At 31.3% G+C, this 15,002-nt stretch overlaps 1 protein-coding gene across 1 annotated transcript; it reads left to right on the forward strand.

Annotated features, from left to right (window-relative positions):
* Positions 1-803: 803 nt before the first annotated feature.
* KCO1 (Outward rectifying potassium channel protein) lies at positions 804-4,055 on the forward strand. Its single transcript, XM_039040207.2, has 3 exons — positions 804-1,088; positions 2,544-3,491; positions 3,671-4,055. Exons 2-3 carry the CDS (start codon positions 2,575-2,577, stop codon positions 3,819-3,821), a joined length of 1,068 nt encoding a protein of 355 aa, XP_038896135.2. The 5' UTR covers positions 804-1,088; positions 2,544-2,574; the 3' UTR covers positions 3,822-4,055.
* Positions 4,056-15,002: the final 10,947 nt, after the last annotated feature.

Genomic DNA, 15,002 nt, shown 5'->3' on the forward strand with positions numbered 1-15,002 from the left:
TTTAATAAACAATATAAAAATGAATGCAAGAAAAATAGAACAAAATATGATATACATACAAAAGTTAATAAGAAACATTAAGAAAATGTCTAGAGATATGATATGTAATTAAAATAATTCCAAAAATAATTATTTGATAATAAAAAAAATCAATGAGTAATCAGTAATAATTATTGAAAAAATGATTTTTTACTAACCTAATTTAACTAGTCTTAGTTAATTAATCAAATATATTACTAGCTAATTAATTAATTTGTGTGCATAAGTATTTTTATTCATTTAATAAATTTTTATTTGTATAAAAAAATTGAGTACACATTTTAACAAATTATTATTATTTGATTTATTGATAAATAATTATATTAATTTTATTAAATTAACCTCAATTAATTAATTATATTCAATATAAAATTATGCCTAAAGGGAAAAATAAATGAACACATAAAATTTTGCCTAAAGGGAAAAATAAATGAACACAGAAAAAAACAGTTCTGATCGTGTTAAGAATTAGGTAAGAAATAGGGATATTTTTAAATATAAAAAAATAATCAAAATATTTATGAAATATAATAAAATTTTAAAACTATTAAGGATGGATGTTGATAGATATTAATAGATTATCTATTAATGACATTGATATATAGATAGAACGTCTATGATAAATAATTTTAAAATTTTATTATATTTTATAAATATTTTTAATAATTTTACCATTTAAAATAACGTCTCGTAATTCTATCAGAAATTGATATCTATGTAGTCATTTTATCGATATTTGCACGGACCCGAACATTTCCATCCACAGGGTGGTTTTAAATAATTCCGTTGAATTCAACCAATATTTTATTATTGAACTCAGCAAGCGGTGAGAATGAAAACGGAGATGAATGCATTCGCCGGCAACCACTGTTGCCTAATTTCTTCATTCGAATTCAACCAGAAAAAATACTCAGACCACCACAATTTTCAAACAAGGATAGCGAAATCCAAAGCGAAAGGTTTTCGATATCGAAATATTTACAAGCATATCGACCTCAAATCTTCTCCAAATCGGATGCTAATCTGATTCTAATTCAACGCCATTCACTGTAAGCTTCAGTTCTTCTCAGATCTTGCCATAATCTGCTTATTAGCTTAATGAAATCTGTCCTGAGATCCACGTTTTCGTTTTTTACAAACTCAATTGAAGCTTCATTTGAATGTAATAAGATCTACTAAGGCGTAATTACTGAGTTTTTGGCTTCTTTTGTGGAGCTTTTTTCTATTAATTATTTATGTTCATTGGGAGTTGGTTTCCTTATAGATCGTGGAAATAGTGGATGATGGTCGAAATTAGTGCTTGATTTTTTGTTGAATTGTTGTTAAACTTAAACCTGTAGATGGGAGGATCTATATCTATTTCTTCAGTCTCTCGAATATATTGGACTCGGATGCTACATATAGTGTTTTCTTTTTTGGGAAGTTGTTACGCTTGTAAATTTGATTCATAAAATCACCAAGGTAGAAAAAGGCATATTGTACTTGAAACTTCAACTGAACTGAGCACTGGAATTAATTTTGAAATTGGAATTCACTGCCTACCATTTTTCCTAGTTGCCCTTTATCTCAACCTTTTCTGAACTCGATGATAGACCTCCCAAAAGGGATTTTGTTTGATTATATTCTGAACTTAGATGTTGACGGGTATGAATGTTATGATAGTGATAAGTTATGTTGATTGAGATAACATGTCAAATATAGTAGATTCTATTCCTTATTGAGAAAATTAGTTGAAAAGTTTCGGTATGGATAATACATCATACGTGAACGAAATGAAATTGATGCTAGGACAAAATATAGAAAGTTATACATAACTCTGAGGCAGGGACACATATATGGTTTGTAATGTCACCCATCTTGATTGAAAAATTATGTATCTCAATCTCAAAACAAAAGAATTTGATGTCTAATTGTTTTTCTCACATTTCAATATCTTTAGAAAGAAAATAAGAATTGATAAAGAACGATGGTTCTCTTCATGGGGGTCAATAAGACTAATCAAAGAATTTTAAGATTGGGGAATTCACAAGGGAAAAAACTTGAGAGAAAGAGAGAGCTTTTGCATTATGAAACGCCTATACATTGTGTAATCAAGTCTTCTTTGTTAGTATTTTAGGATAAACCTGGAATTGGATTTCATTTTGCTGATATTTTGAAGAGGTCTTATGCTTGACTTTGAGACGGATTATCAGAACAAAGGTTGAAGTCTTGTTGGTTTTGCAGACAGAGCTTGCATTTTAGGCTGAATTCCATAGTGAAAGTTTTTTTCAGAATTAAAATGGAAACTAACTGGAAATGAAAATCATTTGTTAAGTTGGTGTTTTGACTCTTAACTTAATGTAGAAGCTTCATACTGTTATGTTTTCGTTCATATCTTTCACTGTGATGATAATTCTAGTTTTTATTAAGGCAGAACTTTAATGCTGAGGAATAGGATTTTGTCACTGAATCTATGCATCGCTAAACTGAGTAACTTGGTTTTGAATATTATTGTGGCCATGCAGATAACCGTTGGTTGTTTGCTGAATTATCTTAATGGGTAGCCAAGAAGCTAGACAGCCACTGTTACCAACATCATCTAATACTCCTGGAAAAAGGTTAATAGATATTCCTAGAAGCAAAAGACGATTGAGGCGCACTAAGAGTGCTCCTTATGCAGATTCTCCTCATACAGAGATTACCTGCACTGGCAACGTGCCAGCCACTTGTCCAGTTCCACGTTCAGGATCAATTTTCAGAAATCTACACCCAAGTTTCAGAAGAGTAGCCTTAGTTTTAATCATATACCTGGGTATAGGAACTTTATGTTTTTACCTTGTCAGGTACCAAATCAAAGGGGAAAAAACAAACGGAATAGTTGATGCCATTTATTTTACTATTGTGACAATGACAACTGTAGGATATGGAGATCTTGTCCCAAACAGTCCTTCCACAAAACTACTAGCTTGTGCTTTCGTCTTCACAGGAATGGCCCTAATTGGCCTAATACTGAGCAATGCAGCCGATTATTTGGTAGAGAAGCAGGAAACATTGCTATTTAAAGCCTTCCATATGCACCAAAATAGCCATTGTGACATTTCAAGAGAAATTGATACTAATAAAGCTAGAAACAAGTGTATAGTGGTGTTTCTCATTCTTCTTTTGTTCATCATTTCTGGGACTGCCTTTCTAGTTTCGCTTGAGAAATTAGATTTTATTGATGCCTTTTATTGTGTATGTTCTACCATCACAACGCTAGGCTATGGAGATCAAAGCTTCTCGACCATGTGGGGACGTCTATTTGCCATTTTCTGGATCTTGATAAGTACCATCACTCTAGCTCAGTTTTTCCTTTACATTGCTGAGCTGAACACTGAAAGAAGGCAAAAGTCTCTGGTAAAGTGGATTCTAAGTAAAAAGGTGACAGACATAGACCTCGAGGTTGCAGATCTCGATGATGATGGGGTTGTTGGGTAAGTCATAGTCTGTTCTTTTCATCACACTCCCCTATCATGTGATCTCAAACTCACACGGTCAGGACACATCAATTCATTTCTGATGAGACCTCTTAACACGTTCCACCGTTTCTGAGTTGGAGTTTATTGAATTTCTATAGTGGTTCACTTATCGTTTCCTTCTAAATCTTCCACAGGGCTGCAGAATTTGTCATATACAAGCTCAAGGAAATGGGGAAGATTACTGAAGATGACATTTCACCTGTGTTGGAGGAATTTGAGAATCTTGATGTTGATCAATCAGGAACTCTGTCTACATCTGATATAACACTTGCTCAATCATCTTAACCAGAGAGGGTGATGGTGGCCTTCCTTCTATCGCACCAGTTAAGTTGTTTTTGCAATGTTTTTATATTGCTTGTCTTGCTGCTTCTTATCTTGAGGAATGTGAATCATTCAATATTCTTTTGGAGATTGGTTATTGTCCATATGTTGTGGTAAAGAATATCCCTCCTGTTAGTGAAATGTTACAAAATTTCAATATAGTAAAGTTGAATATGAATTTTGTGACTTGATTGACGACATGAATGCATGGTAAGAGATTTAAGAAAATATTAAGGGAATATCATGAACTTGAATAGTATAGACCAAAATTTAATTGTATCCAACATTAGGGAAAATTGGCTATATTCCATGTTGAGGGGTTTTCCCCATTTATTTTCTTTTACCATTTCATAGCATTGTACAGATTTGGCATCTTTTGAGTTAAACCCTTGCCAAGTAGAGAAATGATAATTGGTGTCTTATCTATTGAGCTATCCTTTGATTCACTACTTATTTAGCGTTTGTATATTTAAAAGTTTTAATGATATGTTTAGACTTTGAATTATATTTATTTTTCTATTTCTGTTGTTAACATTAACTCGAACCAATTTATTTCGACTATGGGTGACAAAAGTTAATCATATAGACGGTTTGTATATATTCGAAAAAATTTGCATATATGAGCCCAACTCAAATGTAATTAATTAGTACCCATCTTGGATTCTTGATGTCAATTTGTATTGGCAAAAGGGAATACTAAAAATAAATTAAAAAAAAAAAAAGCAATTTCCCTCAAAAGAATAAAATCTTATTAATATGATTGTGTTGTAAAATTAAGGAACAAAATGAAGCACAATTAGGATACGGATATCGATAAATTATACTACTATGCTAATTGTCTAGCAAACGTTGGGTATTTTTACCAATCATTAATTCATTGTTAAAATAATTGAATAGATTATCACGACGATCATCCAATCTATTGTAATTATAAATTGTGTAACATGCTATTGGTATAACTTTTGTGTGTTAAGTGGATAAGGAGATTTTTTTTTATGATTTTTGATCGAGTATGTAATTAACAAATATTAAAGTGAAGCTAAATGAATGTATTAGTGAATAAAAGTTAAAATTTTAATTGGTTTCAAGGTGCTAAAAATAAAATTTAAAATACCATATAAACATGGATATTGCAAAATTCAAAATTTAGTAAAAAAAATATTTAAATATACATATTAAAATATTAAAATTGAAAATTAAAATAATATAAATCTAAATATGGAAAACTTCACCATTTAAAATTAAACTAACATATAAATATAGAAAAATTATTAAATAAAATAAATAAATATAAAAGAAATAAAACAAAATTAATATAGAAAATAAATGGAAATAAAATAAAAGAAATAAAGCAAAATTGATATAGAAAAGAAATAGAAATAGAAATAGAAATAAAATGAATAAAAACAAGGTACTTTGACTTAGGAATCAAACTCACAACCAGCAGGCGCACATATTGACCATCAGAGCAAAGCGAAATAGAAACTAAGCTAGAGACTGAGAAACTACTTCCGATTGTTTCTGAAGTGTGATCTCATTTTTATAAATGTTTCTTAAAATCTAAAAATTAAAAATGAGAATGATTATCAAATAAATCTATTTATTAAAAAAAATGAGAAACAAAAATAGGAAATAAGAATGTCATCAAATAGGCCCCATGTATGAGTAAATATATTATACCTATATTATAATATTTATAATAGATTGTCGCTTGTCCCACTCTCATCCAAAATTCATGAAATTACTTGCAATATGTACGCATAATTAAAATTGGTCCAATTGTCAATAAAAAAAAGTCCAATTGTAATGGGTTTGTTTAATGTGTTAATCATAATAGCCTCAAATCGTAAAGGGATCTAGATTTCTTTGAGTCCATTTACATTAGCTAATATGTAATCGTGATTTGATTTCCATTAAGATCGTTTACATTGACACAAGTAATAGAAGGAAACATGTGTGATGAAGATTGATATAATAAACATTTACCAAACTTTTGAACAATCATGGTTTCAGTATTTAGAACAATCAACTTTTTTTTTTCCTGCATATTTAATAATTTTCTTCATGTTATTCCTAGCTCAAACTTTATTCGCTTGTTGTCTGTTCAATATCGATACCATAGGTATCCATATACTACAACTACGTATTGGCCAAGAAAAAATGGGACTACATAATTCAAAGCAACAAAACGTGTAGAGCGATATCGCTTGTATTTATATTAGATTGGTATCATTAGTATCTATAAGCAATTTCACTATGAATTTCGTCGTGGAGCCTAACATTCACTACGATTACAGAATGTGGTGAACACCAACAATCGTAATTAATTGGGTCACACTTTTCATATTACCATTTATTAATTACGATTGTAAGTTGGTAAACATGACTTTAGTCCTTGATTATATTAGTGAACTTCTAATTAAAATTTTATAGGACCAAAATTTACCCATAAATTTTGTAAGGTATATTAATTTTCATCCAAATCTTTTAGTTTCATCATATTGAACCTTGAACTTAAATATATGTTGCAAATCGTGAACCAAAATCGTAATTTAGCAAGGTGTATCATAAGGTTGAAAAAGAAAAGTTAGTAAAATATTTTTAAAAATAAATAAAATTGTAATTAAGCAAGGTGTATCATAAAGTTAAAAAAAAGTGAGTAAAATGTTTTTAAAAATAAATGTACATTATTACCATTAATCATAGAAAGAAAAATACTCCTACTTTTAGTATATAAAAAAAAAGCGTCACTAAAAAAATGTTCTAACCATCACTAGAAAATGCCTTTTCGTCCATACGGTAACTCTAAGGACATTTTTTTTAAGTTATGGGTATGACTAATGAAAGTTCATCGATATTCTTAAAAAAACTACAAAGTTTGTAAGTATTTTTTATAATTTAGTAAAAAAAACAAAGGAAAAGAGAAAAAGTGTATTTAAACAACGACTAAATTGTAATATAGTCCCTTGTAACTTGATAACACAAGGCTAAGTTATATATAAAAGTACTTTTGAACTTTGTAATTTGTTTCAAACATACCTATAAAATTTCATTAATACCTTAAATTTTTCTTCTTTTTTTTTTTAAAAAAAAAGTCTAAAAATACTCATATCGTTAATTTTGAATGGAAAACATTAATATTTTGATTCAAAAATAGTCTTCAACTTTCAAAAGTTTCAAAATTTTCTTTGACAAAAGTTATTAATGTCTTATTTAAAATATATCTCTGAACTTTCAAAAGTTATATTAATATCCTAAATATTGTTTTTAAAAGAAGTTAAAATGGTTCTTACATGTCAATATAATGAATCTTTTTAATTGAATTTGCAACATTGTTTGGAATGTAAAACAAGTATCAATAGCCTTCACTACATACAAACACACTATGCAATGTTTGTGGAATGAATCTAATACCAACATTTGGAAATAAAGAAAGAAAGAGATGATAAAGAGAAGAAGAAGAAAGAAGATGACACAAAGGGTTGTAGTGGTTCGGTATTAATTGACCTACATCTACTTTTGAAGAGTAGTTTAAAGACTATATTTCTTAGAAAAAAAGAAGAATTACAAACTAAGTATTCAGATACTCACAATCACTCTTATAAAGAACTCTTTATTAGTCTATTATTAAGTTTTGCGAGCTATTTGAGATGCTAAGTTGAGATAAGATGTCTGAAATTTATAAGTATGTGGAGTTCATATATTTGTGGAGTTCATGTTTGTGTTTGGGGTGTAGAGCTATTTGGTCTGAGTTTATATGTCTGTATTTGGAGTGTAGAGTTAAGTTCATATATTTGGAGTATTTTGTGTAGTTTTTTTTTTTTAATCTTTAGATAATCTACTTTTATGATTACTATTTTTGTTTTGAAACATTTTTATTCAATAATTCTACCCATATTTATTTGGATAAAATATGGATTGCATTTTTTTCCTTTTAATTTTGAAAATTTTCTTTCTTTCTTTCTTTCTTTCTTTCTTTTTCTTTTTTTTTTCCATTTTTTTTGGTGGTGAACAATAATTAACCCAGTACATTTCTTATAGAAATATGGTTAAATAAAATGAGAAATCAAAGAAAAATAAAAATAAAAAATTTTAATTTTTCTCCAAGAATTTCATCATCATCTTCTTCCTTTTTCTTTTTCTTCCTGTTGTTGTTTTGTAATTTTACTCTATCATGATTGTTCTTAATCAAATCTCCTCCATCATGCATCTTAGGAGTCAAGGAATACTACCACATTTATTTATCTATTTAACTTTCAATTCCTTCAAATTTGGAGGATCATCAGAGAACAAATCTCTATTTTTCACTAATGCTTGCTAGAAAATGTTCTAGGAAAAAAAATCTCCAGTTTATAGTTTTTTTTTTTTTTTTTGTTATATGTTACATACTTTTCAACTATGTACATACTTTTTCAAATATTTTTAACATTTATTTGATATGTGGATTCAATTAAATAAAAATATATTTTATAAATTTCTACGTATAAATATTGCACTTAATGTAGACAAAATACTATTATTTATATAATCAACAATCCTACAACATACTTTAACAGTCTTCAGTCCTATAATTATCAGAAGTGGTAGTCAAAGTTAATTATCGAAGATGATTTTCCCTAGAGTTTGTAGTCGAAGGTAGTTGTTGGAGCCTAAGTTGGTTGCATGAAGGAAGTATTGAAGTTGGTCATCAGAGGTGATTTTTGGAGCCCAGAGTTGGTCGGGCGAAGGTGGTCAACGAAGATGATTTTTGCCAGAGTTTATAGTCGGAGGGGGTTGATGAAGCTCGAAGTTAGTCGCATGAAGGTGGTATTAGAGTTGGTTGCCAGAGTTTTTCATCGAAGGTGGTTGTCGAATTCCGAAGTTGGTCGTCGGAGTTGTTCGCTCGAAGGTGGTCATCGTTGTTGATCATCGAAGATGATCTTTGTCAGAGTTTTTAGTCGGAGGTGGTTGTTGAAGCCTACAAAGGTGGTTGTCAAAGTTTGTTGTCGAGGATGGTGGCCAGAGCCTAAAATTGGTCGTTGGAGTTGATCGCGCGAAGGTGGTCATTGGAGTTGTCACTGGAGATGGTTGTCGGAGCCTAGAATTGGTCACGAAGTTGGTCGGGTGAAGGTGGTCGTCAGAGTTGGTCATTGGAGTTGCCATCGAAGGTGGTTGTCGGAGCCCAATATTGGTTCCTAGAGTGTGAGAATGGTAGTCATGGGAAATGGCCAATGGATGGAGCCATCGAAAACGTTGGAAGAAGGGAGAATTGAGGTGAGTTGGTAAAATATTCCAACTCAATTCCACCAACATTTAAAGTTGATGGGCCAAACATTGAGTTATTATATATGTACTCAATTCAACTCATGTTAGTGAACCGAACACCCACTTACTAATTTCTGCATGATTATAGTGTTGGGGTTGATGCCCTAAATCTCGTAGGGTCCTGTAGTTTCTAAACACTTGTATGAACAAACATTCTGTGATTTATAATATATGATATTTTATTCACTTCAGTCTATGAAATATATGATATTTTAGTTGCATTAATCACAAACCAATAAACTAAGCTCCATGGTTATCATTGTAACTTAAACATGTATGTGGAGACATACAAGTGGATCGTTTTTTAACTGATAACCTAAATGGTTTGTAGTATATGGATAAAACTAGATACATTATCCTGGTGACACTACGAGTATGGCCCACTTTGTAGGTGTTATAATTGTTGTAAAATGCTACAAATAATCTGATTATGATCATTCATGTATTAGACATGAGAGCGGGGATATTCTATATAATAGAGTTTGTATAAGACCGGACCATGAAATGTTTAGTCTCGTTATATAACGCCGTTCATAATTGAGATTTTCATTTCACTAGGATGACCGTAGGTGATATGACCTTAATCCTGAGTGAGTTGTGAACTCCTACCTATGAGGGCGGTCCTTTGATTTGCATGGGTGAGAGTGGTCATATCACCGACTCAACAAGCCTACCATTTTGGGGATTTATCTGATTGAGGAGCTAGGAACTCAGCTACACAAGATGTAATTTACTCCTTCTTCGAAGCAGGGGTAAGTAGATAAATTGCTCCCTTAAGGGTTGATTTCAGTCTTGAACAATGTGGCGTAACACCCTCTCTTGGCCCGAGAGGGGTTTAGTCATAATGAGACTATAATATATTGTTCATTAGAGGGATCAGTGATACTTAAGGAGTTAGATGTGACTATAGGGCAAAACGGTAATTTGGCCTAGCTGTACTTACAAACGATTTGTGAAGGGTCATCGTATTGTTGATTCATTATATTCAATGGACACAGAAATATATCTGTAACGCGAAAAGCACAGTTGTCGATCTTTAGTAGAGTGCCCGACAATTAACGGATGGTGGATAATATGATTAAAGAGTTTAGTGAGTTATTCACGTACCGTTGGAGCTTCAAGCTACAGGTCTATAAGGTTCCCTTGGTAGCTCAATGGATTCAAGTTGATAATCAATTTTTGGGTTAATTTGAAATGTTCAAATTAATAAGAGGGAATTTGATTATATATGATATCATTGATATAATGTATTTAATACATTATTGTTTGATTGGAGGAACTAATATTTGAATATGATTCAAATATAATTTCTATGAATAAGATTCATAGTTATTAAATTTAATATAAATATGATTTATATTAAATGTCATAAAATAGAGAAAAAGAACTATGGTTTATATATTGTATGTGGTGCAATATTAAAACTATAGGTTATAAATATAATATGATAAGTTAGTTTTCATATTTATTTATAATTTATTTATTATATGATAATTAATTCATTTTTCTCCATAACCACCCTTAGTGAGTAGTTATATGGTTTTATGGCAATTGTGGGTTAAAAATGAAAAAGGTTTTCTAATTATTTACACACGAAAAACGACTGACTTTTTTTTAGTAATCGAGCAAGTGAGTCTTACTACATGATCACTTGAGAGCCTAAACGATCGAGTTGCTAGTCTATGTGATAGACTTTCTCATCTACACGATAGCCCTGTTGTTTACTCAATCATCTTCCTCCTTCATTCTAAACCTTCCCTCTAACCAAAATAAGCCAGAGCCCATCACTCCAAGATTCTCACACCGAGAATACCAAGGTAATCTTGTGGTAGTGTCCGGTTTATTCGAGGATCGAGTTGCTGCTTGTTCGAGGAAGATCGAGTTGTTCGCTGCGTTCGTGAGCGAGTCTGATCGAGGGATTATCTTGAAGAAGGGATTCTTCAAAGGTATAATCTCTTATCCTTTGTTTTTACTTTTAAAGCATATTGTAATTTAGTTTATAATGCATAATCTGTTCTATATGACTATAAACGCATGCGTTCATTCACAATGAAATTTGGACGATCCGTTTCCACTCAAAGGTCCTCTGTAATTAGAGTTCCTTCATTTAGTGTATTCATAGATACAAAACAGTTGAACTATTTGTTTTAGAGAGTTACTTATTTAATTCACTATTTACCAAGTGAATATCTTTCATGTTTCATTTAAATACTCTCATTTTTTCTTGTTTATCTAATTTTTACGTCAATTTTCTTAGCAAACCAAACAGAACACAAAACTTCATGATAAAAGGCATTATAATCTCACAAAATCCCATGAAGTCCCAATATCAAAGAGATTTTTGTATGGATGACTCAACCTTGGAGGCGTTAATACAAAATGATAAAATCCTAAGAACTAAAGAAGGTCGATATTTTGCTTACGTCATAGATGTCACATCCACTCCTAAGCTTGTCTCTTTTTCCTGGAAGGAGGTGTGAGGACAACATATACCACCCTTTTGTGATTCCTATTGCCCCTCTGAACCTATTTTGCTTACTAATCTCAAAGCCAAGTGAATAAACAACAGTTCTTTGGCTTAACTTATTCTATTACAACCAGCATAATGTTCACACAACTCCCCAAAACTTAGCTTAATAACTCAAGACTCTTAATTACGAACTCATAACAACAAGCTTAAATTTGGAAGTGTGACTGTAGTGTGGCAGACCTTGACCTCAGCAACACCTAGAACTCCTCTCTTTCATTACCTGAGAGGAAAAACATTTTGGAAAATATAAGCTGAGAAGCCCAGTGAGTGACATTTTATAAACAAACTTTTCATTTCAAACATTTCTTAAAACAAAGCTACGCATGACAAACTATATAGCAAAGCATTTCAATAAACTTACTAAACGCATGAATAAATTGTATATCAAACCTGTACACAAACTTTCCTAGGGTAGACCAACTCAATACTCCCAGGTAATGAGGTGGAACCATACTCACACCTTCATTCACTGAGGTGGAATTGACTCAACATACTTGGTCTTTGCTAATGCGAAACCAACTTGATGCATAACACTTGTCATACGTGCACACATAACTCTCGTCTTGGTACTTGATCTAGTGGTTTTGAAATTCTCTTTTAAAAAAACCATAAATTTTAGCAACACATGAATATTCGAACTAGAGTTTTAAAACAATTCAAAACATGAAAATTTTTAAAACTTTGCTAAAACAAGAATTTTCTTTTAAAAACAGTCATTCACACTTAACTGGCAACAATTCCTCTTCTTAAGTTTCTTCTTAGCTTCCCAAGTTCTTCCTCAAATACCGAGCCTATAATGATTCATAATAACTTTAAAATCTCAAGTTTAGGGCTAAATTAACCTTAGAACACCTTTTTGGCCCTAAATTTGTCTAACCAACCCTAATAGGTGAAAACTAGGCCTTTGGACTATCATACATTATTGTGGATGCAAGGTTATTTTCCCACAGACCAGCTGGATGTAGGAATCGTGAAGTCTGCAGTGGAAGCGAGATTGATCCCAGTTTCAAATATTTTATAGAATCAAAATTCATAGAACAAGAATCATGTGTTTTAATAAAATTACAACATGCTTTTAAGAATTAAAGGGAAAAGGGTTAGGAATTTAACTCACCCTTGAAGAACAACTTCTTCATGAAATCCCTCAAACTGATCACGAACTCTCCTCGTTGAAACTCGAGCAGAACCAAAAATCACTGCAATTACCAAATCAATATTTGGTTGGACACCACCACAAGAGAGCCTTCTGTATTCTCCTTAGGGGATAAGAATCACAAGAGGTATGGGCTCTGTATTTTATGGAAGAGGGAGAGAATTGAGAAGGGAGTTTTCTTTTTCTGTGAGTGTGTTCTTGGGAGAAAATTTCATAGAGCAAAACGTATCTCTTCTGTGAAGAAGATGAATCCCTCAAAACCCAGAAAACCACTCATACACACGTCTACCATCAGAGAGAAAAGAGGAGAGGGCGTTACAACTCCCTCCTCAATTAATTTAAAAAATTAATTGAACTTAAAAACAAAATAATTTAATAAAATAATTTAGCAAATTATTTTAATAAACTATTCAATATATATATATATATAACCACCTTATCATATAATATATATTAAACTATAAGTTATATCAAATATAACACGTAACCTATAGTTTTTATATTATATCAAATACAATATAACCTATAGTTTATATTCCTCTCAATTATACATGGTACTTAATATAAATCATATTTTATACTAAATATAATAATATTAACATCCATATAATTAATATTTTAATTATATTCAAATACTTAACTCCTCCCAAAATAAACTTTATATTATAATATATTAAATACATTATATTAATTATATCACATATAATTAATTAATTATATCACATGTAATTAATTAATTATATCACATGTAATTAATTTCCTCAATTGATTTGAACAATTCAAATTAATCCAAAATTAATTTTCAATAATCTCTGTTGAGTCATAGAGAGGACCTTATGGATCTGTAGATTGAAGCTCCAATAGTACTTGAATAATTAATTAAATTCCTTTAATTAAATTATCCAACATCCATTAATTGCCAGTCACTCCACTAAAGACCGACAGCTACACTTTTTGCACTACAGATATATTTTTATGTCCATTAGATATAACCAGTCAACTGTGCGATGACCTTTCACAAATTGCTCGTAGGTATAGTTGGGCCAAAATTACCATTTTTCTCCTGTAGTTACATCTAACTCCTTAAGTACTACTAATCCAAAATTAATTCTCAATAATCTCTGTTGAGCCATAGAGAGGACCTTATGGATCCATAGATTGAAGCTCCAATAGTACTTGAATAATTAATTAAATTCCTTTAATTAAATTATCCAACATCCATTAACTGCCAGTCACTCCACTAAAGACCGACAACTACACTTTTTGCACTACATATATATTTTTGTGTCCATTAGATATAACCAGTCAATTATGCGATGACCTTTCATAAATTGCTCGTAGGTACAGTTGGGCCAAAATTGCCGTTTTTCCCCTGTAGTTACATCTAACTCCTTAAGTACCACTAATCTCTCTAATGAAAAATAAGTCATAGTTCAACTATGACCAAACTTTCTCGGGCCAAGAGAGATTGTGGCGTCATATTGTTCAAGCCCCCGAATCAGCCCTTACTTAAGGGAGCAATTTATCTATTTACCTCAACATTAGGGAAGGAGTGAATTTTGTCTTGTGTAACTGTGTTCCTAACTCCCCAATCAGACGAATCCCCAAAATGGTAAGCTTATTGAGTCGGCGATCTGGCCACTCTCACCCATACAAATCAAAGGACCGCTTTCATAGGCAGGAATTCATAATTCACTCAGGATTCAGGTCATGTCACCTATGGTCATCCTGGTGAAATATAAGTCTCTATTATTAACAGTATTATATAATGAGACTATTCATTTTGTGGTCCGATCTTATACAAACTTCTTTGTATAGACCCTCCTCCCTCCCCCTCCCTCCCCACACATGTCTCTATATGAATTATCAGGATCATATCATTCGTAGCACTTTACAATAATTGTAACATCTACAAAGCAGGTCGTATTCGTAGTGTCATCAGGATAAGGTACCTAGCCTTATCCATTTACTACAGACCATTTAGGTTATCACTTAAACATGATCCACATGTATTTCTCTACATACATGTTTAAGCTATAGAAGATAACCTTGAATGTTAGTGTATTTGTTTGTGGGTTAATGCTACTAAATGTCAAATAAAATACCTCAAATTTTATTAAATAAATATAATTGTTTGTACATTACAATTACAAACTAC

This window comes from Benincasa hispida, chromosome 9 (genome assembly GCF_027475165.1).
Source record: "Benincasa hispida cultivar pf3 chromosome 9, pf3_genome.v1.1, whole genome shotgun sequence".
In the NCBI taxonomy this organism is placed as follows: Eukaryota; Viridiplantae; Streptophyta; class Magnoliopsida; order Cucurbitales; family Cucurbitaceae; genus Benincasa; species Benincasa hispida.

What these genes read in the sequence shown, in the direction of transcription:
- KCO1 (XM_039040207.2), top strand. Translation starts at nt 2,575, where the DNA reads ATGGGTAGCCAAGAAGCTAGACAGCCACTGTTACCAACATCATCTAAT. An exon ending in GATGATGATGGGGTTGTTGG is followed by an intron (nt 3,492 to 3,670) that starts GTAAGTCATAGT and finishes AATCTTCCACAG; the next exon opens with GGCTGCAGAATTTGTCATAT.